At 42.1% G+C, this 25,553-nt stretch overlaps 2 protein-coding genes across 4 annotated transcripts; one reads left to right on the forward strand and one right to left on the reverse strand.

Annotated features, from left to right (window-relative positions):
* Positions 1 to 1,271: 1,271 nt before the first annotated feature.
* si:ch211-89o9.6 (zinc finger and BTB domain-containing protein 49) lies at positions 1,272 to 24,655 on the reverse strand. Of its 3 annotated transcripts, none has more exons than XM_044028075.1 (8): positions 24,132 to 24,655; positions 20,195 to 20,301; positions 19,348 to 19,459; positions 18,189 to 18,316; positions 13,009 to 13,102; positions 11,500 to 11,648; positions 7,159 to 7,522; positions 1,272 to 3,317 (listed from the first exon to the last, which is right to left on the reverse strand). In XM_044028075.1, the coding sequence occupies exons 1-8, from the start codon at positions 24,406 to 24,408 to the stop codon at positions 2,770 to 2,772; spliced, it is 1,779 nt and encodes a 592-aa protein (XP_043884010.1). In that variant the 5' UTR covers positions 24,409 to 24,655; the 3' UTR covers positions 1,272 to 2,769. The 3 variants fall into 3 exon arrangements, with proteins under 3 accessions (XP_043884010.1, XP_043884008.1, XP_043884011.1); XM_044028073.1 differs by having other exon boundaries at positions 1,272 to 3,320; positions 24,132 to 24,653; XM_044028076.1 differs by having other exon boundaries at positions 1,272 to 3,320; positions 11,500 to 11,615; positions 24,132 to 24,652.
* LOC122770888 (tripartite motif-containing protein 16-like) lies at positions 4,656 to 6,529 on the forward strand. Its single transcript, XM_044028088.1, has one exon. The coding sequence runs from the start codon at positions 4,738 to 4,740 to the stop codon at positions 6,412 to 6,414; it is 1,677 nt and encodes a 558-aa protein (XP_043884023.1). The 5' UTR covers positions 4,656 to 4,737; the 3' UTR covers positions 6,415 to 6,529.
* Positions 24,656 to 25,553: the final 898 nt, after the last annotated feature.

Below are 25,553 nucleotides of genomic sequence, written 5' to 3' on the forward strand. Positions count from 1 at the left end.
ACCACTCGAATCGATGGGTTTAAAGAACTAAAATCAGAGCTTTTACTCCAGAATACAGGAACCTTTTCCATTTTTGGTATTCTTACGAGTAGAACTTCCCAGGTGCTACTGATGCGAGGACCGTCGATGTGCAATTTGTTTGACCGAATAAACAGGTCTTCAGCCAACCAGCTTCCTCTGAGTCTTTTGCCCGAATCTGGATCTAGTTTTCTTGAAGAAGTTATGAAATATGACTGAACGTGGTCGTGATTTGTCGCTAAATACACCAGACTCCGCTGTTAACTATTGACATATTGACTAAACTGTATAATAGAAAAGCGCCATATAGCGGTGTGTTTTAGGGCTGTTGGAACGAATTTTGGGGATTGAATATAATTCAAATATTAAAAAAGTGTTTTTTTCCTCCCTCCGGTTCCAGGTTCACAGATGTTCGTCAGTAAAAAAAAAAAATTAAAAATTAAAAATGTTATATTTTTTTTAATTTTAAATATAATTTGAAAATTATAAATAATGAAGAACGGAATTCGAATGGGATTATAGAGAAAAACTGACAGCCCTATTGTGTTTCCATCATGGTACAGTTCATTTTGGTTAAAAACCTCCGTTGGGTTCGGTATTTTGAAAATTGCACTGAGCATTGTTTTGAATTTAATTTCTTTGAATCGAGTAAAACCCACAGTTAGTTGTTCCTACACTTTCACCCACGTCACTCAAGAGAGACAAGTGGTCTTACATTGCCCTCTAGCGGCAGATTCAAATAATAAGAGGAGGAAAAAGAGACGGAAGCAGGTAATACGTTGAGAGTAGTACAAATAATTACATTAATGAATATTACAACACGTATGGTAAAAGTCCCGCCGAAATAAAACAAATAATCGATTTAACACTGCTGTCGTGTGATAGATTTATATAGAAAACGTGCACTATTGTCACACCGTCAGCAGAGTGGCGCAGCGGAAGCGTGCTGGGCCCATAACCCAGAGGTCGATGGATCGAAACCATCCTCTGCTATGAATTATTTTTTTTTTTCCCCAACTACTACATTACAGTCGTTCCCAAAGATTAAAAATCTACTTAGGATTCCAAAATCTACTTAGAATTCCAAATTCTCAAACTGTGAAATAAATCAACATTTTATTACAACATTGTTGACCTTAAAGGGAGGGTTGATGGTGTGTTTTTGATGTGTTGTCATGGGGCTACAGTTTAGAGGTGGAAAACAAATCCTTATAACAAATTTTACAAGAACACACACAAGGACAGGACCAATGCCATGTTTTAACTTATGTGTTTTAATTCATACTATTCCTTAATTCCATGTTTGAAACCGACCAGAAATGAAAGCGTTTTTTTACCAGGAGCTGGAGGCCTCACATTTCTCTTCTACAAAGGGGAAAAAAACCCTGAGATAAGCCACGCCCATGGTCAAGCGGAGCAAAGAGAAAATTAACTCTTTGGCACAACAGACACCAACAACCGAATTCGTGCTGCGTTCCATTTATATCAGAACTCCGAAGTCGGATCTGGGACTTCGAGTTCACTGCGTTCCAGTTGAGAAGTCGGAAACTCAAACGTACTGTATCTCAGGCCTAGCGATGATTGGCTATTGCTGGCAATGCCAGTCGATAACAATGCGGTTATTTGCGCACACAAACAGTGTCGCAACTTGTCTACGGTTAAAAATAAAACTGTACTACGCGTATGACTGATTTACTGTGGAGTTAATGCGACAGAAGTGGAATTCCATCTTGGAATCCTAATTCAAAAGGGGGGATATGTGTACGTGAGATTCCCAAGTTGGACACCCAAGGTCCTTGGAAATTCCGAGTTCTGACTACAACTGGAACGAAACCACTGTAAATGCAGAGGGGCACTTTAAAAAAGGCCTAAACCTCACCAGAAAAACATTTTGTGAGTTTTGTGCGTTTGCTTTACAGGGAATTTAACTCGACGTGCAACTGCACAAACGATCAAAGCAGGAGAAGAACCTGCTCTGTGCTAATACAGTAGCCGACAGTTGGCATGATCATGAAAAACCCCCTGAAGCTGGAGTTTGTTTTCAGGGTCATGGGTGACCGCCAATCCGCTACCAGTTGCAAAGTTCCCAGATCGTCTCATTGAGATCGGGATCGTTACGTCCCTAATACACAGTTTTGCCCCAAAACGAGGGTTTCGCCACATTCCAAGTTGAGGCCTAGAATTCTGGGAACTACCATCGTAAGCAAATGCCGTTCTTCACCAAATTGTTAAAAACTAAAACCAGAATTATTTTTAAGAAAGGTCTACTTGTACAAAATATGTGGGTCCTGCCCTAGAGAACACATGGCTTGTAGCTAATGAGCTAAAGGCCCAATCCCATCTCACCCCTCACCACTTGGAACTGAGTTAGTACGGGTAGTTAAAGTCTACCCTTACGGAATGGGACACCCGGACAAGAACGAGACACGTCACCACAAAGGCAACATATTGATACTGTATATCACTGTCATCAGCAAACGACCGTTATTGCTGGGTTCTCTGAAGCAAACCGGAGACATCTGTCCTCCACGTCTGGGAATACCGGTGGACCAGTTTATTGGATGTACAAGAGACTGTAAACAGGTTTTGTTGTGTGGAGCCTCACCACACAACTTTCCGACCAACGTTAGCTTCAAGAAGGTAACATTAGTCTTCTCGGGGGCCGGTCAACGTGGGAGAAACAGTTGCTGACAGTCGCACAGTTTTTCCACCAAAGACTTGAAATATCAGGAAACAGTGTACTGTGCATGATCAGCTCAGTCCTAAGCCTCCCCCGATCTGTGGACCGCAGCCTGTGGCAGACTGCTGGTGCGTCCGCAGGTTGCAGATCCAGGCGAATCTCTTCCCGCACTGGTTGCAGCTGAAGGGTTTCTCCCCGGTGTGAACCCTCTGGTGCTTCTTCAGGTTGCCGGCCTCGGAGAAGTGTTTGCCGCAGGTGTTGCAGCGGAACGGCTTCTCCCCTGTGTGGACTCTCTCGTGAGCCTCCAGGTTGGAGAGGCCCGGGAACGCTTTGCCGCAGGCTCGGCAGACGTAGTTCTTCCTGCGGCGGTCGTTGAACGCGATGCTGGCCGCCTGGCTTTCGCTGTGGTGAGCCAGGAAGGGGACTCGATGCTGCGCGGCGATGCCAGGGGATTCTCCAGCCGGCAAAGATACACTTGGTTTATCGCCGCTGCTGTTAGCACTGGAGGACGGTGCAGACAGGCGACTGTGCTGCTGCCTCCTCATCATGGCTGTTGTTCTGCTCCATGGACACTGGGAAGACGGCACCTGCATCCTAACATGTACGGACGCAGATGCACCTGCTGACAGCGGGAAAAGAAAAACACTTTTATTACATCATCCTCCCTGACTGAAACGCTCAACAACCATAGACCGTTGATAAAAACTGGACGTAGCCTCTCAATATCTATAGCTTCAGGACAACCCACAAGTCAGAATATACTAAATATCCACCAGGGGGCGATATATTTGACATTCACTTTGTTTCAAATCATTTCCAGGACTGGAAAACAAGTTTTTCTTCACGTCTACATCTTTAAGTTCAGTTTTTTTTGTCATGACACACAGTCAGCGCTGACTTGTGAGCGCCCCCTGCTGCTGACATTCAGCTTGGGACTTGTCTCGTCAGTGAAAACATGGCTGCCAGGACACAGACCCGGCTTTTAGTGCACTGGAATGTAAAACTGCAACTACACAAAAAAACACATAAGAACTTTTTTTGTTTTTTATCTGTGTGTTTATCAAGGCTGGGTTTTACACTCGAGGCATTTTTATGATATAGTTCTAGCACTACTTGGCTCGACTCATTTTTTATTTGTTTTGCTTTTCCATCAGGGATAGTTCCTGGTACCTGGTGGGTTTTTTTAGTTCCTGCTCTGACGACGTTCCAATCGAACTGAGCCGATACTAAAATGTGACAGTCAACAGGCTACCGGCCACTAATTGGTCAGAGAGTGTCGTCACTGGAAGAGTCATGAGTGTGACGTCCGACACGAGAATCAAAACAAACAATGTCCAACTGTAGATCAGTTAAAAATCCCTGCAACATTTAGCAAAGGAAATGTCTAAAATGTCCATATTTAACAGAGGAGTTAGAGACAGATTCATGTATCTGTGCTTTACTTTGTTGTTTATATTTCTAGCAACTTGTACTTTTACTCCACGACATTTCCTCTAACTCTCTTTGTTACTCGTTACTACCAAATAAAATGAGACGAAGAAGAAGAGGAATGGTATTATGGTCTGTATTTATATCGAGCTTTTCTAGTCTTGATGATGTGGTTACGTGTCTTTGCTCAAGGACACATATAGACTAGCAGAGGCAGGGACTGAACCCACTACCTTGCAGTTGAAAGACAACTCAGGAAACTTCACAGGACAGATTGTTATGAGAAATTGTTCTGGAAATGCAGCAACACAAGAAAACAGTAGAACTTTTGCTGTGTGTTAATTGAGGCCTGGTTTCACTGCTCATTTGTCATAATCGCACACAAACAGTGAAACACAGAGTGTTTGTCAGGCGATTCCTCTTCCTGGAAACAAGTCACACTCTGATAAACCTCCCTCTTCAAACACAGCCTGCTCTGATCTGAGCTCACATTTCCTGGTTCCCTCCCCCTCAGGAGGGAGTAGCTGACCACAGGCTCCGCCCACTGCACTCAAAACAGTTCTGTCTGTGACGAAGTGAAACTCAGACAGTCGTTGTTACCGAGAGAGGAAATGGCACAGCAAAGAATTGAGCTGCAGCGAGAGCAATTCTGCTGTTCCATCTGTTTGGATCTTCTGAAGGATCCAGGGACTCTTCTCTGTGGACACAGCTACTGTATGAACTGTATCAAAAGCCACTGGGACAAAGAGGAGGAGAGGAGGATCTACAGCTGCCCTCAGTGTAGAAAGATCTTCACACCAAGGCCTGAACTGATGAAAAGCACCATGTTAGCAGATTTAGTGGAGGAGCTGAAGAAGACTGGACTCCACGCTGCTCCTGCTGATCACTGCTATGCTGGAGCTGAAGATGTGGCCTGTGATGTCTGCACCGGGAGGAAACATAAAGCTCTCAAGTCCTGTTTGGTTTGTTTGGCCTCTTTCTGTGAGGAACATCTCCAGCCTCATCATCAATCACCTGCATTTAAGAAACACAAGCTGGTAGAGCCGTCCAAGAACCTCCAGGAGAACATCTGCCCTCGTCACGATGAGGTGATGAAGATGTTCTGCCGTACTGATCAGCAGTGCTTCTGTTATCTCTGCTCTGTGGACGAACATAAAGACCACGACACGGTCTCAGCTGCAGCAGAGAAGACGCAGAAGCAGAGAGAGCTGGATCTGAGTCGAGAAGAAATCCAGCAGAGAGTCCAGGACATAGACAGAGACGTGAAGGTGCTTCAACAGGAGGTGGAGGCTCTCACTCTCTCTGCTGATAAAGCCGTGAAGGACACTGAGAAGACCTTCACTGAGATGATGCGTCTCCTGCAGAAAAGAAGCTCTGACGTGAAGCAGCAGATCAGATCCCAGCAGGAAACTGAAGTGAGTCGAGTCAAAGATCTTCAGGAGAAGCTTCAGCAGGAGCTCACTAAGCTGAAGAAGAAAGAAGCTGAACTGAAGCAGCTCTCACTCACACACGACCACAACCAGTTTCTCCTCAACTACCGCTCACTGTCAGCACTCAGTCCATCGACACACTCGTACACCGCCGACGTCCGTTCTCTGAGACACTTTGAGGAGGTGACAGCGGCTGTGGCAGAGGTCAAAGGTCAAATACAGGACGTCCTGACTGAGACGTGGACAAACATCTCACTGGCTGTGACTCGAGTAGATGTTTTACTGACAGATCCAGAACCAAAGACCAGAGCTGAATTCCTCAGATATTCACAGGAAATCACACTGGATCCAAACACAGCTCACACATCACTGTTATTATCTGAGGGAAACAGGAAAGTGACATTTATGAAGAAAAATCAGTCTTATCCTCGTCACACAGACAGATTCACGCAAGCGTTTGTGCGTCAGGTCCTGAGTAAAGAGAGTCTGACTGGACGCTGTTACTGGGAGGTGGAGTGGACAGGAAGAGGAGTTTCTGTAGCAGTGACTTACAAGAACATCAGCAGGTCAGATGGATGTGAATTTGGATACAATGACAAATCTTGGATGTTCATTTGTCACCAAAACATTTGTGAGTTTGTTCACAACAGTATTAAGACTAAAGTCTCAGATGGTTTGTCCTCGAGAGTCGGAGTTTACCTGGACCACAGAACAGGTCTGTCCTTCTACAGCGTCTCTGACACCATGACTCTGCTCCACAGAGTCCAGACCACGTTCACGCAGCCTCTCTATGCTGGAGTCAGGCTTTATTATGATTATGGAAATACAGCTGAGTTCTGTAAACTCAAATTGCCTTGAGTTATGTAAGAAGAAGTGAGTTAAAGGTGTAGACCACAACTTTCAAAGGTAAACAAATGTCTTGTGGATTCAAACCACTGTCAGACTCGCTGTTTAAGGTCCACACGATTCTCTTTTCTCTAGTCCATAGAGAAAATCAGTGATTTTAATTAGGGGTGTCAAATTATCGCGTTAATTGCGATGAATGAATTAATTATTAATCATTTTAGCATGTTATGTTTTTTAATTGCATTAATCTAATTTTTAATTCTAAGTTTTTTAGCCTACCACGTCAATACCACCCAGTCGCGAGTGCAGCCACAGCTAACGTTAGCGGCGAAGACGTTAGCAGTTTAGCGAGCCATAGCAAAGGCTACTCTATATGAACCTATATTTTCTATCTCTTTTATTTGGAGTTTGAGTTCAAGTTTGTTAAAACAATAAATTACTTTAAAAAGCCACTTTTTGTTATTATTGTTAGTATTGTTGGTATCGCTTTCATTTTTTTTTTTTACTGGATGAAATTGTGAAATAAATCATTTCCAAAACATGATGTTTGAAATCATGCCAGGCCACAGACAGTGATGCTGGCGGGCCAGTTTTGGCCCACAGGCCGCCGAATATTAATCTGTACTATGTATACGAATAATCCTCACACGGGCTACACGAAGTTAGAAATCCGAATTCCCTCGACGGGAACGCCCCCCGACCTCAGACATTCCGAGGTCCGAACACGGACATGCGTTTGACGCAAACTCTCGTCACCTCGTGGTTCAGTCGGCTGGACGTGAGCCGTGGACGCGACGGCCGCAGAGGACACACCCATCGCCACCCCTGCTGACGAACCCGGCAGCTCGGTTTCTACGATAGTGACTTCATCCGGGTCGCAATCTGCCGAGTCATCGGTGCTGAAGGAGCACGACGGGCCAGTGGACGCTGACGCGGAGTCAACGTCAGGAGCCCAGCGCGTGAAGAACGTCTCCAACTCAAACAGGGAGTACTCGGATCTCTGCGCCGCTGGTTGCTGTTGTTGTTGTTCTGCGCTGGGGTTGGCGGGCGTGTTGGTGTCGGGAACATGCAGCTGGACTGCGACCACGCTGCTGGAATCTTCGGACATCACAGGAGCCGACTGGGGAGGTGAACAGAGAGAGAGAGAGAGGGTTACAGGAAGCAGTCAAAACAAAAACGTGTCTGTTCAGATTGTAGACGAGACCCGTCGCCGTCAGTGCTGCACGTCAGCGCCCCCATGTTGTCAGACACGGAGGCTCGCTGTCACTCGGTACATTTATATGCACACACAGTTTAAACGAGCTAAAGTCGTAGTCCGACTAATGCTGTGATCAAACCGAACACTATTTGTCAACGCCGCTCTGCTCCCACCGCATCTCCCGCGCGGCGGGACTATTTTGTACATTTTGTGACGCGATGGGAGTGCGGGTTTTCAAACGTTTCACCATCAGCCAAAGCATTGTTACAATAATCTCTGTCTTGGAAACGTCTGCAAAGAAGGAAACTACTATAAGTAGATTTCGGAATTATAAGTAGAATTTGGAATTATAAGTAGAATTTGGAATTATAAGTAGAATTTCGGAATTATAAGTAGAATTTCGGAATTATAAGTGGAATTTGGAATTATAAGTAGAATTTTGGAATTATAAGTAGAATTTCGGTATTATAAGTAGAATTTTGGAATTATAAGTAGAATTTGGAATTATAAATAGAATTTGGAATTATAAGTAGAATTTGAATTATAAGTAAATTTGGAATTATAAGTAGAATTTGAATTATAAGTAGAATTTGGAATTATAAGTAGAATTTTGGAATTATAAGTATTTGAATTATAAGAATTATAAGTAGAATTTGAATTCTAAGTAGAATTTCAATTATAAGTAGAATTTATAAGTAGAATTTGGAATCATAAGTAGAATTTTGGAATTATAAGTAGATTTTTGAATTATAAGTAGAATTTGGAACTATAAGTAGAATTTAGAATTATAAGTAGATTTTGGAATTATAAGTAGAATTTGGAAATATAAGTAGAATTTAGAATTATAAGTAGAATTTGGAACTATAAGTAGATTTTTAAGTCTTTTTAACTGATCTACAGTTGGACATTGTTGCTTTGATTCTTGTGTCGGATGGCGCGCTCATGATTCTTCAGTGACCAATCGGTGGCCGGCAGTCTGTTGATGTCACATTTCAGTATCAGCTCAGTTTGCTTGGAACCTTGTGAGAGCAGGTGCTAAAAGAAAAAGGTAGTTAATTTTGTGCTATACAAAAAAAATTTGATTAACTTGTTTGCCTTCATGGGCGAGTGCTTCTGTTTGCTTTTGAATCTCTTTTATGAGATATTTCCCTCTGGTGGCCACACAGCATGCAAATGTGTTGTGATCTAATTTTGCGGACAGCCTGAATTTGCGTTCGGGTTTAATACTCTTTGCTAATTTTGTGTCACAATTTTGTAATGGTTGTATGATTTAATTATTTTTCTCAGAATTTTTTTTTAGCCTTTTTTTTTTTACAATGAAAACACAAATTCACGTTTCATGATTTGATATAGTTTTAATCACTGACATTACAAAAACGGCGCACACCGATTACAAAATTGTGACACAATCATTAAAAAAAAGACAAAAAAAAAAGTTCCTGCAGTTAACATTTACAGGATATGGTGTCTTTTACACAACATTCAGTTTGATGTTAACACATTCCTCCAGAGGAAAATTAATCTTGTAGCTAAAACAAACAAATATAAAAAAGTGGTCCTGTGTTATTATCATTATTATTATTATTATTCCTTTTCAAATCAAACCGGATTAATTCCCACTGGAAGACCATGATTCAAACCACGAGGATGTTAAAATACACATCAAATTTTCTCTGTCTCATTATTACAGTGGCTGTGAGTCTGTATTTATCTAACAGAACATGTGAAGAAGAAGTTACATCAGGATTATCACTGTCTGTCACCCTAAATTCCCATTGGAATTGAATTCCTTACTGTTTTAAAAGGTTGTTACGTGCAGATATTGAATAAGTGTCTGACCTTGCTTGAAAAGAAAAAAAGAAATGTTTGGTTTTGTAGCCCTAGAACAGGCGGCCATGTTGTGCTGCTGTTGCTACGGCAGACCGAACAGGCAGCCATCTTGTGCTCCTGTTGCTACGGCAAAAAAAGAGTGGACAGTTGCGAAAAAGGTCTTAACAGTCTTTCTGGTATGTGAAGGCCACCATAGTTTTGTTGGTGTGTGTGTGTGTGTGTGTGTGTGTGTGTGGGGGTTATCAAATGTTATCAATCGCATTCTATCTATCTATCTATCTGGCTGAAAATCGTGTAGTGAAAAGCAGACACAAAGGAACATTTTTATAACCTATAACTATAAAATACTGACTCGGTGCTGCCCTCTAGTGGGTGTATGGCACCAACTCCTTCTGGCGTAAAAGGCTGGGTCTGAGTCAGGCTTGCGTTTGGACTGAGTACAGGACCTACATTTGGTAGGCTGGGCGCGGGTTGTGCCGGTGCAACGACAACGACATCGAACGTGACAAAACCGACTTTTGGGGGAAATCCAGCAGGTCCTTTTGTCCTGCTGGGTTTGTGGCCGTTTGTCTCAGGAAGACTTTGAAACTTGTATGAGAACAGACTGCGGGCGTTTAAGGAACACCTGTCACAAGGGAGTGACGTTTTTGTACCGCCCAATCAGCTGACATTCATGGGTGGAGCTAAGACCGGAAAGAGCGGTCTGGTCAGATGACAAAGCCTGTCCAAACCGTACCCCAAGGCAAGGGTGCCAAAAACATGGATAAATTCAGCCCTTAGGGCGAAATACGTCCTTGGCACCAAACTTGTGGTTTGGCATTTCCGGTCAGTAGTCGTGTAGCTTGACGCAGCAGGCAAGGAAAACCTAAAATAACACAAATTGTGGGGAAAAACAGGTATCGTATGTGCGGTCGGGTTGATGTGACAGTTGAGTGGAGTGAAGGTCAATGGCCGCAAACAAAACCTCTACGAAATTAGTAAGGAAATTACACGTCTCTTTGCCTGTTTGGCTGACTTTGTTGAAAATCAGCCTGCGCTATGAAGCGCCGGTAAAACGTCAGCATCTGCAGGTAAAACCCCAGCTAATCAGGACTTAGTACACAAGAAAATCCTTATATACGTTATATGAGGCCACTTCCTCATGTCCTCAATCGTGTTCCCACGTTAATTAAGAAAAAGAAACTGGCTGTGTTTACAGATACGTGAAGGAAAACCGGAGGTGCCAGGACGTCAGACCCCTAGATACTTCCGCATTGAAGAATAAGATCGATACACTGAAGTTTGTTTTCTCACAGTTACAAATATTCTGAGGTACGCGAGATAGCATCTCTAAAAATGTGCCAAAAACCATTCTCCTGATGGACGTTTCCAACCAAAACACTGCGATAAACGTGGATCAATGCAAGTTAGACAGTGTGGCAGAATCTAGAACGCGCCTAGGTCTGAGGGTGGAGTCTCTTCTGGTGCTTTTTCAGGTTGCTGGGATCAGAGAACCTCTCGGGGCAGATCGTACACGGGTACGGCCTCTGCCCGGTGTGGATGTTGGTGTGGATCTTTAGGTTCCAGGCCTGGGAGAACTTTTTCCCACAGACGATGCAGACATACGGCCGTTCTCCAGTGTGAGTCCTCGTGTGGGAATCTAGACTGGCCGCTGACATGAAGCCTTTCCCACAGAACCTACATATCCAAACCCTCTTCCTATTGCCATGCTGCTGCTGCCGCTGCTGCTTATCGGCACTACTGGAACTGCCCTGATTCTGACTCTGCCCCGGCTCCCGGTACAGACCCTGAACAGACCCCTGCCCCCCATGACTGTGACCTGAAGCCTGGACAGGGAGGTTAGACTCCTCGGACAAATCGATAACAGGATGCTGCTGCTCAAAGGAAGCCCGGAAGCTTCTGGAGCTTTCACCAGCAGATCTTCTCCGTGAGGTGCCAGACTCTGCTGCAGAGAGTGCGCCAGGCATAAACGATAGGGGCGCACAGTGTGAGGACGGCCGCAGCAGGCTGTTGTCATGACAATAACTACTCCCATCATTAGTCCACAGTGCAGAACAGCCATAGCTGACCTCTGAGAAGCTGCCATCAGACTCCTGCAGCTCAGACAGATGATTAATGGGGGCTGGTGTGGCTTCATCGACCGCTAGCGCTCCTCTGTAGTCATCCGTACTCGACTCCACCAAACCTGGACCCAAAGAGAAGGACACTGAGTGAGAACCTGTGGGGGAAGATGGACTAGTTAGGAAACGACTTTGTTTGGCGAACACGGCACACTGAAACACTGGAGACATCCTGTGCTTTGCTACACGATTACAGCATAGTTTACACACCGTGGTTGTTCTTGTTGTTGACAAAACTCACGGGAACGCAGAATATTTCCACAGCGGTGATTTCAGAGAAGCGGGAGGGGGTTCGAGTTCGGTCGAGGTGTCGCCCAAATCAGCAGTTGCCATGGTTACTCTAAGTTGGCAGCCGCTTGCGGTTAGCGGGAGGAAATCCTCGATTCCACCTTTTAATTTGAAGGCTGAGATTGATTCTTATACTTTATTAATTCCCTTGGGGAAATTCCTTCCTCTACATTTGACCCATCCTCTACTACGGGTCTTGGATGGACTAGGAAAGCATCCCTTTCCTCTTGGCCAAGGGCTGCCCCCTCAATTTACAATAGAGATCGTGACACCCAGGGTTTGCGGTATCAAAGGCAAAAATATCAGATCAATGACTATGGATTCAATATTCAGATACCTGAGATATGTTACCAAGCGAACCTAACTATATCTGGATTTGTAGCGAGACGTGGTGCCACTGCTCTGTTATGCGTGGGTATGGACGCTGGAATTTCCAAAATGCTTGTGAAACAGTCATAAGGGATTTGGGGGAAAACAACCCTGACGGCTGTGAAGCTGGGGAAGCTCACCATCATAATTCCCATGCCGAACGAGGATTCTCGCTCCACAACCGAATCAAAACCAAAACCCAAAGATGCTGCCTCACTGAGGACAAACTCACAAGGTTGATGAGGATCGCAGGTCGTCACAAAGACTTGGGACAATTTTGATTTCACAAAAGCAGCCGAGCACTTCTTTGCTTAAACGAAACACCGATGCAATCGGACATGAGCGGAGAATAGTGACATTTGGACCGAGCCGTGTGTTTTCACACGTTTACACTTATTTCCCTTATTTTCTATTTTCATTATTTATTTATAAATAGTTAACGCCAGAGATAAGCGTGTAAATTAAGTCAAATGTATTTCTGCTTAATTCAGCAGAGCATTCTTTGTCTATTTAAGAATACTGTATGTCCGGCATTAAATTCGCATGGCCAGAATTTCTAAATATGAACGGCCACATGGGCCGTCCAAGAATTTCCTAGCGTAAACTCGATAATGGTTGTATAAACCCAGCAAGATTCCGTGTTTAGCGGCTGATTTCCATTTTCATTTTGCTCAATTCCGTCGATTCTGTCCGGCTTTCCTACAAAACACCTTTTAGATTAAGTCACTGATCAACAACGAATCGTTATTTTTTTAAAATATTTATCCTCGAGTCCCTCGAGGGCCGGTCGTTACCCCTCACCCTCCTGAATGCTGAGGCCCATCAGGTCGTCAGTACCCGTCACTGGCTCCGCCTCCTCCACCTTCACCAGCACCACATCTGGCTCCTCCTCTTTCTGCGCAAACAAAGGAGGGAGAGAGGGAGAGAGAGAGAGAGAGAGGAAAAGTGGGTTCAGCCATTTAAACACAACGAACAAGACACGTGACGACGACATCTGGAAGACACATGCTACTGCAGGATTTAACGACTTTGGTGTGGGTGAGTGAGTGTGAGTTACAACCAGTTTCTGTGATTTTTCAGCTTCTTAAATGTGAATATTTTCCGGTTTCTTTGCTCCACATATCAAAAGAAATCATTAAAACTAAACCATGTTTAAGGTTGTGAGAACATCATTATTTTCAACATTTTTTGGACCAAACAATTACTTGATTGATTGAGAAAGTCGGCAAATAAGTGTTATTTTGGGTGATCATTATAATTAAATATATCAATATAATTACTACTTAAAAAATGAAGATCAGCATTTCCCAGACCTGGAGAATAACTTTCTCAAGTTCATCCTCAAACAAAAATAAGATGTTGAAAAGTCAGAGAACTTGTTTTAAATATACATATACTGTATATATATATACTCTATGTATATATATGTATATATACAGTATATACACACATATATATGTAAAACACTCAAGATAAAACAAACACATGGAGTGGTTTAAAATGCATATTTTATTTCAATCAATGACACATTGAACACAAAGTGAGTCTCTTTAGTTTTTTTGAACATACGGCGCGAAATCAAAGTCCACACTTTGATAATGCGATCAAACATTTACATGGATGATCAAGCATACAACTTCCTTTCCAGAGAGAGAAAGAAAAATAAACAAAAACTAGGACTGCACGCAGTCATGATAAGGCCTCTGCTCAACCACGCAAGTCGGAGAGTGCAGCAGTTCTAGTGTCTAGCTCATTTACGTAGGGTGCAAAATCACCAAAAAGGACACCAAGATTCAAAATGGCTGACTTCCTGTTGATTGAGGCCATGGTTACGGTCGACCTTTTTGTTTGACTTCTTCCCACCAAGTTTCTGGAAATACGGCGGAACTCAATGTAAGCCGAAGTTATAGGGCACTTCCTGTTTTTGTGGCGAAATTCGCCAAAACGCAGAGGGTTGCGTCGACAAATTTTCACCTATGTCGGTACTACAAATGACGGGTTCGCTCATTCACGTAGGTTGCAAATCGCCAAAATAGACGGCAAAATTCAATATAGAGCCCTTGAGCAACGCACAGGTCCAGGAACTATGCCAATATCACATTTTTGCCAGACCTGACCTCCATGCAAAGTTTCAAGAGTTATATGCACATTAACACCCTCAAATATGACTGACAAAGCCACGGATATAATAATAATAATAATCTGAAGGATAAATCTGGGGGTGGAGTGGCTCAGTGGTTAAGACCCGCACCTTGTGTGCGAAAGACATCATGGTCGCAATGGTTGCAAGTTTGACTCCACCCCTGGCTGATTATACTCAATTCCATTGTAAGTCGCTTTGGATAAAAGCGTCTGCTAAATGACGTCGGATGTTTTCCAAGTCATAACCCTACAGAAAAGCTGCCGAGGTAAAGGCAAAAGAATTTGGGGAGAGTATGTCAATCGAAGTAGTTTCACAAACGGTGACATGATGGAACAATAATGAGACTCTTACTCTGACACTCGCACACTAGCTCATCACAGGCTTTGTAGCGAAAAAAAACCCTTTGGAATTAAAGTTCTTCGTCAACATCCACAGTCTTTAGTTTGGCATTTGGAACCTGCGTATTATGAAAAATGAACTTGCTTGGGCTGGGCAATATAAGCTAAAACAAATATCACTGTGTACTTTATCACTTTATTTATCATTCAATATGTGTATATATATATATATATATATATATATATATATCTATATATACACACACATACATAGATATATACATATGTATATTTGTATATATATATACATATATATACACACACATATATATGTGTATGTATGTGTGTGTAAAAATGTCTACGGCTGTAAGGCTGGGTGACTTAAAGGTATTGTGTGTATATTTTTAGTCTTCATTGTGCTTTAGCAGATAGTAGTGAAGTTTGAACGACAACACTGTAAAATAAAATATAATCTACTGTTTATGATCTGTATCACATGACCTTAAAATACACGTATTATTACCTGTCATTTCAGATACAAACACTTAGAAACAATGACATCAAATATAAATATGGCCAAATTCTGCTATAACACAAATAATTAGGCCCATTTTTGAATCAATATATATATATATATATATCTCAAACATATACATATATATCTCAATATACACATATATATATACTGTATATTTAGTGTATTTCACAAATGTATTCAATATAATAAATATTTAAAATTCTACATCTCGTCTCTTGTCATGATATAGATAAAACACAATGATATATTGTTGCCCAGCCCCTCTTTAACATCCACTTAGAATTCAAACACTTCCCCAGAACAATCACTTAATTCCAAACCATTTCCAGGTGTGGGAAACTGTGGGAAGCCTGTGGATTATGTCAATTTTTGCATGGGTAGGAAGCTAATCTGGCCTGTTGCAATGACGTATGCAAATGGATCACGCACGGCAAAGTGGCAGTTTGTTTGTAAAAGGACAGCCAACATTTTTGTTTTATTCAAAAATCATGATTAAAAGATCACACAAATACGATTTAGTCGGTCGGTCCCTTGTTTCTGTTTCTCTGCGATCCCTAACCGACACATATCTTTGAAAACCATTCAATTTTGTTCAGCCAACTGTAAAGACAGATAGTTATACATCCATCTATATACACACAAATCAATCTCTTTTCCACCGCAGGAAATTTTCTCATTTACCCGGGATTTTTTTTTGTTTCCACTGAAATCACCCGAGGAAAAAACTTTGCGGAGGACGAGTCGGCGACACGAAAACGACTGTGTGTCGTTTTCCGGGAACTTTGAGGGTGTGGTGGGAACGCAAACCACACAGATAACCTGGGAATTCTGGTAATAAAAGTTCCTGGAAATGATGTTGTTCGGAAAAAGGGGCCATTGTCTGCAAATGTTTATATTTTCTTTTACATTATCCACAATTCCCAGTTAATGCCCGGGGATTTCTACCTTTTCTACCTTTCTCACCCTAGTTTAGAATGAGTTTAGGGTTAGACCAGCAGTAGTTATTGTCAAGGTTAGAGTAAGACCCTGGGAAATTAATGTACGTCAATGTAATGTCCTCAGAATTCATGGAAACCAGACTCTGTGTGTGTGTGTGTGTGTGTTCCAGTATGTGTATCTTTGTAAGGGCAAACCAAATATTTTTAAGGGCTTTTTTTGGTAAGTCTAAGGCCTAATTTTAAGGTAAGGGTTAGGCATTTAATTCTGATGGTTAAGGTGTGTGTGTCACAGAGCAGCACAGTCTCCGTAAGCATCTGAATTTGCGATGCAATCCGATCCTGCAGAAACATATGGTAACGGGGGTCAACGGTGGTTCAGTGGATTCCAGGCTCCGGGCTCCACTAGTCTACGGCACTGCTCCAGACAGGTGATAAGAGCGGCGCGTGAACGGGTATGAGTGATGAAATGAGAAGACACAAACGCACAAACTAGTGACTCGTAAGGCAGTTTTGTGTTGGGTGTAACTGAATCATTAGAATCAGTCGATCAAAGGGATTTGTACACAGGATCGTAAATACTGACATTTTACCTTTGCTAAATGTTGGAGATTACTGCACGTTTGTGACCCCGGCTTCTCAGCACCATTATTCCTAAACGGTCGAACTGCCAGATATGGAAAGTGAAAGTTATCTTGGGAAGAAATCACTCATTGAATATCTTTTGACAATTCCACAGCCGTAAAATCAAAATACTGTAAATCAAGGCAGCCTGATGATCATGTTAAGAGGGTTCCAATGACGACACTCTCTGACAAACCAGTGGCTGGCAAATTGATGATGTCACTTTTTATTATTGGCTCAACTCGCTTGGAAAATTGCCAGAGCAGGTACTAAAAAAAATCACTGACGTAGGAGTAAAAAAAGTAGAGCCGAGTCATGCTGGAAGTGTGTAGTGGAATAGCGCAAAACCCTGTTCTTTCTAACAAAGAAAAAACTGTAAAACAATTTGAAGACCTGTGACGGGGGGTTGTAATGGCGATTCAGTGGGATTGCGCGTGTATATCAAGCTTCTAAATAGTTTTCATGGACGTTCACTCTGTAGGTGTGTGTGTAATTTTTTCCCCCCTCGTCCTCATAATTTATTTCTATATTCTATTTCTAACATTCTAAATTATCCACAACTTTCCAGTGTGCAAAGGCCTGAAGCCTAAATGTGATTTCACCGGCAAATACTCTCAACTTCTGTCACATGCAGCCTCGATGCCTCCCTCCCCCGTTCATTCCACAGGTTTCTTCGCAATTACTCCATGAAACATTGACAAATCCATTTGAACAACAAAAATGAATTCATTTGGATCAGCACAAAGTGAGATGTGAGTTCATGTCAGCTCCGGTGTCGCCTCGTCGGTGTGAAATTCCGGGTGGCTCCGTTGCTGGTGGGCTTTCAGGTTTCTTATCCAGGCGAATCCTTTGCCACACAAGCCGCAGCAGTACGGTTTCTCCCCGGTGTGAACACGCTGGTGTTTCCTCAGGTTCCCGGCCTCGGAAAACTTCTTCCCGCACGTGGAGCAGCTGAACGGCCTCTCCCCCGTGTGGATGCGCTGGTGGATCTCCACCTTCTTCGGCCGGTTGAACGCTTTGCCACAGTAGCTGCAGACGAACAGTCTCTCTTTGGCACTGGTTCGGTGCTGTAGCGTGCCACTCTCGTCTCCGCAGGGCTGGGGCAGCGGGAACGCGGGGCCGTAGCGGGCCCAGCCGTTAACGCCGGAGGAGGTGGACGGGAAATCGGCCGCTGCCAACGAGTACGACCACGACGGCGGCGGCTTCTGTCCTTCCCCCTCGCCCCCCGCGGACTCAACGAAAAAGTCCTCAACCAACGAGTTTGCACTTTTATCATCGTCACACAAGACGTCAAACCGAGAGTCATCGATTAAATGCGGTGGGGTTATGGTTTCTTCCAGCGAGTCTCTGGCTTCATTAGAGGAAGTGGGTTGACAGTTAAGGAGAGGGGAGGAGTCACTGACCTCCACTCCTCTGCTGCTGCGGGCGGGAGGCCTCGTCCTGCTGGTCTGGGTCTGGGACTGGGACTGAGCATCCTGCTCGAGGCTGGCTCTCTGTCCAGAGGCTCCACGATGGATTCGCTCCAGCACTCCTTTAAAGAGACGAGGATATGAAGAGAAAACACAAAACCTGTTTAATACTTGTCGTGTTTGCACATATATTCCATAACACCTTTTAAAGCCAATATTGTGCGATACCGATATAGTGGCGATAATATCGTGCATTCCTAATCTCGAGATAACTCTTTTGTGTACGATACCAATATCACAACCTCGAGTATCTACAGATATCAGTCCGATACTAGGTCCATCGCTATGTTTACATGGACACAGGTAATCAGAATGAAAGCCTGATTGGAATAAAAATATGTCACATAAACAGGCCAAACTCTATACATCCACCGAGACGGACGGTCAAATAATGAACTATTCTCTACATCCACCGAGACTGATGGCCAAATAGTGAACTATTCTATACATCCACTAAGAACCTGACTGCCAAATAATGAACTATTCTATACAACCATGAGCCTGAGGGCAAAATAGTGAACAATTCTATATATCCACTAAGAACCTGACTGCCAAATAATGAACTATTCTATACAACCACGAGACTGACGGCCAAATAGTGAACTATTCGATATATCCACCAAGAACCTGACTGCCAAATAATGAACTATTCTATACATCCACCAATAGACTGACGGCCAAATAATGAACTATTCTATATATCCACTGAGAACCTGACTGCCAAATAATGAACTAATCTATACATTTACCGAGACTGGGGGTTAAATAATGAACTATTCTATATATCCACTATGAGACTGATTGCCAAATAGTGAGCTAAATCCAGCATCTTTCATACCCATTCACACATGCAACATGGGGCTAAGTATTTGGTCAAGGAGACTAGCAGACCAAGAAATTACAACTTAAGTACAATTTATCAGAAAATTACCTTTGATACTTCAGTACAGTAAATGTCATATACTTTTACTTAAGTAATATTACCGAAAGCGACTTCAATTTCTACCAAAGTCATTTTCTAGTAACATTTTTCAAGTATCACTTTAAGGTACTTTATACGAGACGGGATATTTCCAGTTCAGTCTTCACTCACCGTCGTCTCTGATAAGCGACACGTCCTCCTCCATCTCCTCCACTTTGTTTGCTTCCACGCTCTCCTCCTTCACCAGCAGCTGCTCTGGCTCCACCAGCTGGACATCTGGAGACTGCACAACAACAACAACAACAACAACAACAACAGGTCACTGACACACACTCACACTGGTCTCGTTGCTCTTGTGGGGACCAAACGTCTAACAGTGTTTGTACGGAATGTTAACAAAACAAAAATGCAGAGACGCAACATTTTCCACCACTTCAGTGTCAGTTTAACGACAAATGGTACACACACACAGAACTGGTTTTAGCTAAAGTCTCTCTGCTCTCTGTCACCCTCTGTCTCTATAAGTGGTACTGCATCATTTTGTACATTTTGTGACACGACTTTTCACCATCAACCAAAGCATTGCTTCACTCTGTTGCGGAAACGTCTGCAGAGAAGAAACCATCGTCTATCTGTCGTATATCCACACAAGACACCATTTTCTTCTCTACTGTCATTTCCACAAGAGGTGTTGTAAAATTAGGTGTTGTACAGCTCCGAGTGTCCACAACATGCAAACTCCAAACAGGCCGGTCCCAGACTGGGAATCAAACCCAGCACCTTCTTGCTGTGAGACAACAGTGCTTACCACTACCAACCACTGTGTCCCTATTTTCTATCGTTTTGTGTTAAAATAAAGAACAATAATGACATTTTTGCCTTTTTTTTTTTTTGAAAAGTCACAATGCATTTTAATAAATCACAGTAGTTGACACTTTATACCCAGGTGGAATAAAGAAAGGGTTTCCCTGTATCATATTCACTGCACACACCCCTTGCCCTCCCCCCGTGTTATTACCTTGCACTGCATGTCGTCAGAGTGAATGGGCTGGTTGGCTGCGTCTCCTGCGGCGGCTCCACCCGACGACCACAGCGACATGTTCATCTGTCGCTCAAACGCGCCACCTGCACACAACAGTTTAGAAGAAGCCTCAGGGTGGAGGACAAGTTTGTCAGCGCTGACGTAGGAGCAGCGAAGATCGACAACACAACAAGCATGTCCTAACTCACCAACTGAAAGACAAAAACTTTATAAAGTAGTTAAGAATGAAATAACAACCAGTCATTTATCACCAACTAGCTTGACTAATTTATTAAAAACGACACTGGTAAAAAACAAAAATTACACTTTGGTGATACATCGCCGACCTTCAACTTGCAACACGATATTCGTTACGCCAGGGCAAATATCAATATTTAAAGCAACAAATGAAGACGCTCTAAAGTAAACGGTCCCTGACAGCTTCACTCGCCGGGCGTCACTACATCATGTCTCCTCACAGTGGCGCTACTCAAATAAGTGAGGGGAAAACTTGGGTGGGAGTGAATTGACCAGAAGAAAAGGGAGTTTACAGTGTTAAGAGACGCTCCATCCACGTTCAATAGATAGACTTTATGACCTTTGACCTTTCTCTGTGTTGTGAACAAACAGAGAAAGCCCACATTTTCATTTTTCAGGTTAACGTTTTGTTTTCTTCACTTATACAGATATTGCGATGTATCGCTATACCATTGTCTCACAATATGTTGATAATGACAGAATTGCTGCATTTCAATATTATTGGTATCGTGGACTGTGTCGCGTACCAGGACTCTTCTTGGCGTTTGTGAAATTATTTAACGACAATATAAATCAAATGGGAAGTCGAAGCTCATTCATGCTAAAGACTCTTCTTGCAATAGAGTCGCCCCCTTGTGGTTTATTTTTACTTCCCAGTTGGCTTCCGACAGCAAACCGTGACAACTAACGGTGCATTGGCTGCCAATTTATTTCACAGTGAATTAGTCGTACATGTAATGTAATGCCATTGTGCATGTGCAAAAAAAATTAATTGTATAGCTAACAAGATAGCCCAAAATACTAGGGGCAGGAAACGCTAGAAGCCACAATACGATATTATCACGATATTTAAGTCACGACATGTAAAGGATTAATTCACAGCTGGAAAGCTGAATGTTTAAAAAAAACTGGGTCATCTATGTGGTAGAAATGTGAAATAATATTTGAAGCAAGTTCCTTCTTGGCCAAGAAAGACCGAAAAATTTATTTCTTGCTCGTGTAGATTAATGACAACTCCCAGAATGCACTGCACTCGCTGCCCTGCGATGCACAGCCAAAAGGCCACACCCCCACACAAATCCCCGAGAGTATTTAGTTGGCAAACACATTACAGAGTTGTAAATTACTCAGGGTTTTTTTCTATGGTGCTAAATTGTACCGGGATGAGCAGTAAAACAAGGAAAGGACAAGCAGTAAGTTCCCATCAACCACCCGGAGTTCGTAAAACACACTGAAAACACCGGTATATCGTCTCCATGTTTTCACACCGCGGTCAAATGCTCACAGCTAACTCAGTTGGCATATTTTACTGAAAGGTTTATGTTTTCCTGGAAAAAGGTCAAATCTTTGGTCATATTTCATGTGTAATTGTATTCCTTGTTCTTTACGGGAGAAGCATGGTTTAATCAAGCCTTGGAGAAAATCTTTACGCCACACACGATCCAGTACCTGCTCCTCTTTTTGTTTGCGTACTGTGTTACATCTGTCTCCTTGTTTATTTTAACTTGAGGCCTTGAATATGACGGCAAAACATTTTCCTTTGTGAATAATAAAGTTGTTCGTTTTCACATTAGCCTGCATTCATGTGTACACCACAGTTACTTACTTACTTTTCTGCACAAGTTAGATTTACACGATAAAAATTATGCAGTTGTCACCAGTAAACAAAGTAGCTCTTTTATTATTAATAACAACAACAACGATAATAATAATAATAATAATAATAATGATTAAAAAAAGGAAAAATGTCAGACTTATTATAGCTCATCGTTAGCATCACAACAGTGTCTTCATATACATAGTACTGCTTATCAGGAGCTGAATATCTTCTTCTGATGTCCTGAACAACACAGGCAGGTAAAACAAGAAGATCGTCTTTCCTCAGTCTCTTGCTGGATCCACTCCACAAAGTGAGGGTAAGCTGTTAGGTGATATTACAGTCTACAAAACAATGAGCACAACATTAGGTGATATTACTGTCTACACAACAACAAGCACAACACGAGTGATACAAACTATTTGTGCTTACAATAGAATAGATGACAATGAACTGATGAAAGATGCTAACGTTAGCTCAGATGGCGACAGGGACGAATGTGTTGATAAAAATAAATATAAAAATACAAAAACAACTTACTCTATGCTCAGATGTCCATTTATCCCTGTGGGCTTTCCAATTCACATTCAGGATCCTGAAATGCCTATGTGGCACAAAGCTGGGGTGCTCGGTTACATATATGGCCGTGTCCTCCGTTTCTTCATCTTCACCCAGATGCAGGTCTTTCCCCTCGCAGCCATATCAGTTTGAAAACTACTTTATGTCATTGTTAGCCTGTTAGCGTAACTGTCAGCAAAGATGGCGGGACACGGTTTACGATCAGAGAATGAGGTCGCGTCCCCCTTTCGGGTGGGTCTAAAAAGTGCAGAACTAGCGTTGTAGTTTCAGGCCTCGGATCAAGGCTTCGTCTACCGGTAAAAAAAAGAATGAATATATTTCTCTACTCAGGGGAAAATGAAAGATGGAAGCACAATTTTTCCAAAATACTACTGCTATTGTAGTAAAAAAAAGCTAAATGAAAATCAGTATTCCAAGTCAAGGTACAATATTATCACGATATTTAAGTCACAAAACGACATCACATATTATCATGACATTTAAGTAATGGTACGATATCACAATATTTAAGTCATAGTACAATATTATCACGTCATTTCAGGCACAATAAGATACCACAATATCTACATCACGGCTCAATATTATCGGTACTATATTATTACGGTACTATATATATATACATATACATATACATATATATATATATATATATATATATATATATATATATATAAAAAACACTCAGTGTCTCAAACACAATATAATGTAATATTGCCACACAAAATATTGCGATATTTTACTTTGTGTCCACGTTTTGTGAAGACGATGTTAAACTCATTGATTTGGCTTGAGTTAATGGGACACAATATACATCCACTTTAAAACTAAAATTTTAAAATATCTGCACAAAATTCATGTATCTGTACTTTACTTTGTTGTTTATATTTCTAGCAACTTGTACTTTTACCCGACTACATTCCCCTAAATATCTGTTACTCATTACTACCAAATTAAAAAATTAAATCAGAAAAATAGTTGGTACTAGGGTCGTTATTTATATAAAGCTTTTCCAGTCTTGATGAGCTGCTTTACACTACAGTTTTCACCCATTCACACAACTTTCATACCGATTCACACACTGCAACGTGGAATTAAGATTGGAATTTCTTTGCTCAATGACACAAAGACCAGCAGAGCCAAGAACTGAAAAAAAAATGAAAATTTACAGTACAGTAAATGTCATATTGTTTAAGATTTTTACTAAAGTAAAGTTAGTTCACTATTATCACTTTATAGTTATTATAAAGTGAGTTCAACTAGTACCAAATTAATTTTATAGGAACACACTTGTACTTTTACTCAGGTATTCCCTTTTATTACTTCATACAAGACCGCTTTAAACACGCAGTCTACGTTTGCACGTCACCGCCTCACCATATGATGTCGCCAATTTTCAGACATTGGAAAATGTAATCAGTATTAATCACATAAAAATGAATCTACAAGTCATAGAAAACGCGTCCAGTGTGTCATTGCTGTGGGTTGTGGGTCAACTCTCACCGGTGGAAGACGAGGACTCACGGATCTGCACCCTCGGTCGGCTGCTGTTGGCGGCGCTGTCGCGGAGCCTCCTCTCGGCGGCTCCCCTCGCCATCTTCAGCTCCAGCAGGTGAAGCTTCCTCTTCAGGGCCTTGTTCTCTCGCTGACACTGGGACATCTGTAAACTCACCACGGCGTAGTCGTCGTCCACCAGCTTACAGATCTCCGCCACGGCAGCGTTAGCGAGCACCTCCATGATGGAGGCCAGTTGGGTCTGGAAGGCCAGGCGGCTGGACATGGCGGCGGCGGCGGCGGTGAGGAGGCTTCGCGGGCGTTTCCCTCGCTGAAATCGCCGACGTTCTTCCCGTGGAGACACCACAAAGGCCGCTAGAGGCTCAGGCTTAAATATAACAAGAACAGAGTCGATGTGTTCCGTTGTTTTGTCTGCATATAAGCCGTGAGACCTTCTTGGTTCCACCACAAGCTCCGCCCACAAACGTCTTCCTCTATTTTGTTGTTCATTAGCGGATGGCGAACATCGCACTACCGCCACCAGCTGGTCAGGAGTGTAATAATAATAATAATAATGATACGATTAATACAAACAAATAATGATCAAATAATAATTAAAACATGGGCAAAATAGATAAAATAAATAAATAATTTAAATTTAATAAAACTATCAAATTAAAATAAAATACCAAATACCCAACTATTAAATATATCAAAAATAAACTACAAAACATGGCAGCTTTGGTTTAGGAATTTTGTAAATATTCCAAGTTGGACACAGATATACCTTATGTATATATATGTATATATATACATATATATATATAAACATATATACATATATATATATATATACACATATATATAGATATACATATATATAAGTGTGTATAAGAAAAACACAGAAAAACAGAAACCATGCCCACATCGCTGCCAGGTTCTTTGCAAACCTTGTACACATTTAATGATGCCCATACATTTTCAAACATGGGAACAGGTCATGAAAGAATAGTAGAAGACAAAATATTTGTCATCATGTGCATGACAACCAATACACCGACACACACACAACTCCGACACTTTTTTTCACTTTACATCTTTTTTTTCTTCTTTATATTATTTATTTTATCGGGACAAAAAAACAAATATAACACATCATCACCACAACACAGTCATACATGGGAAAAGTGCAGGTCTGCATCACAATGTTTATTCAACGGAGAATTTACCATTCGACGGCAGACAAGGGAAAACAAACACGGCTCACCCGTGAATCGCGTCGCTGTAGCAGCACAAGCAAAGAGAGTGGACGATGCGCGGTAAATTCATGAACGAGATAAAACAAACTGAACGCGGCTTAAAGGACATCACAATGACGTTTAAAGTGCTTTAAAATAAAGGACAATTTTGCACGTTTCCTACACAATTTGT

The sequence above is a fragment of the Solea senegalensis genome, linkage group LG6 (genome assembly GCF_019176455.1).
Source record: "Solea senegalensis isolate Sse05_10M linkage group LG6, IFAPA_SoseM_1, whole genome shotgun sequence".
In the NCBI taxonomy this organism is placed as follows: domain Eukaryota; kingdom Metazoa; phylum Chordata; class Actinopteri; order Pleuronectiformes; family Soleidae; genus Solea; species Solea senegalensis.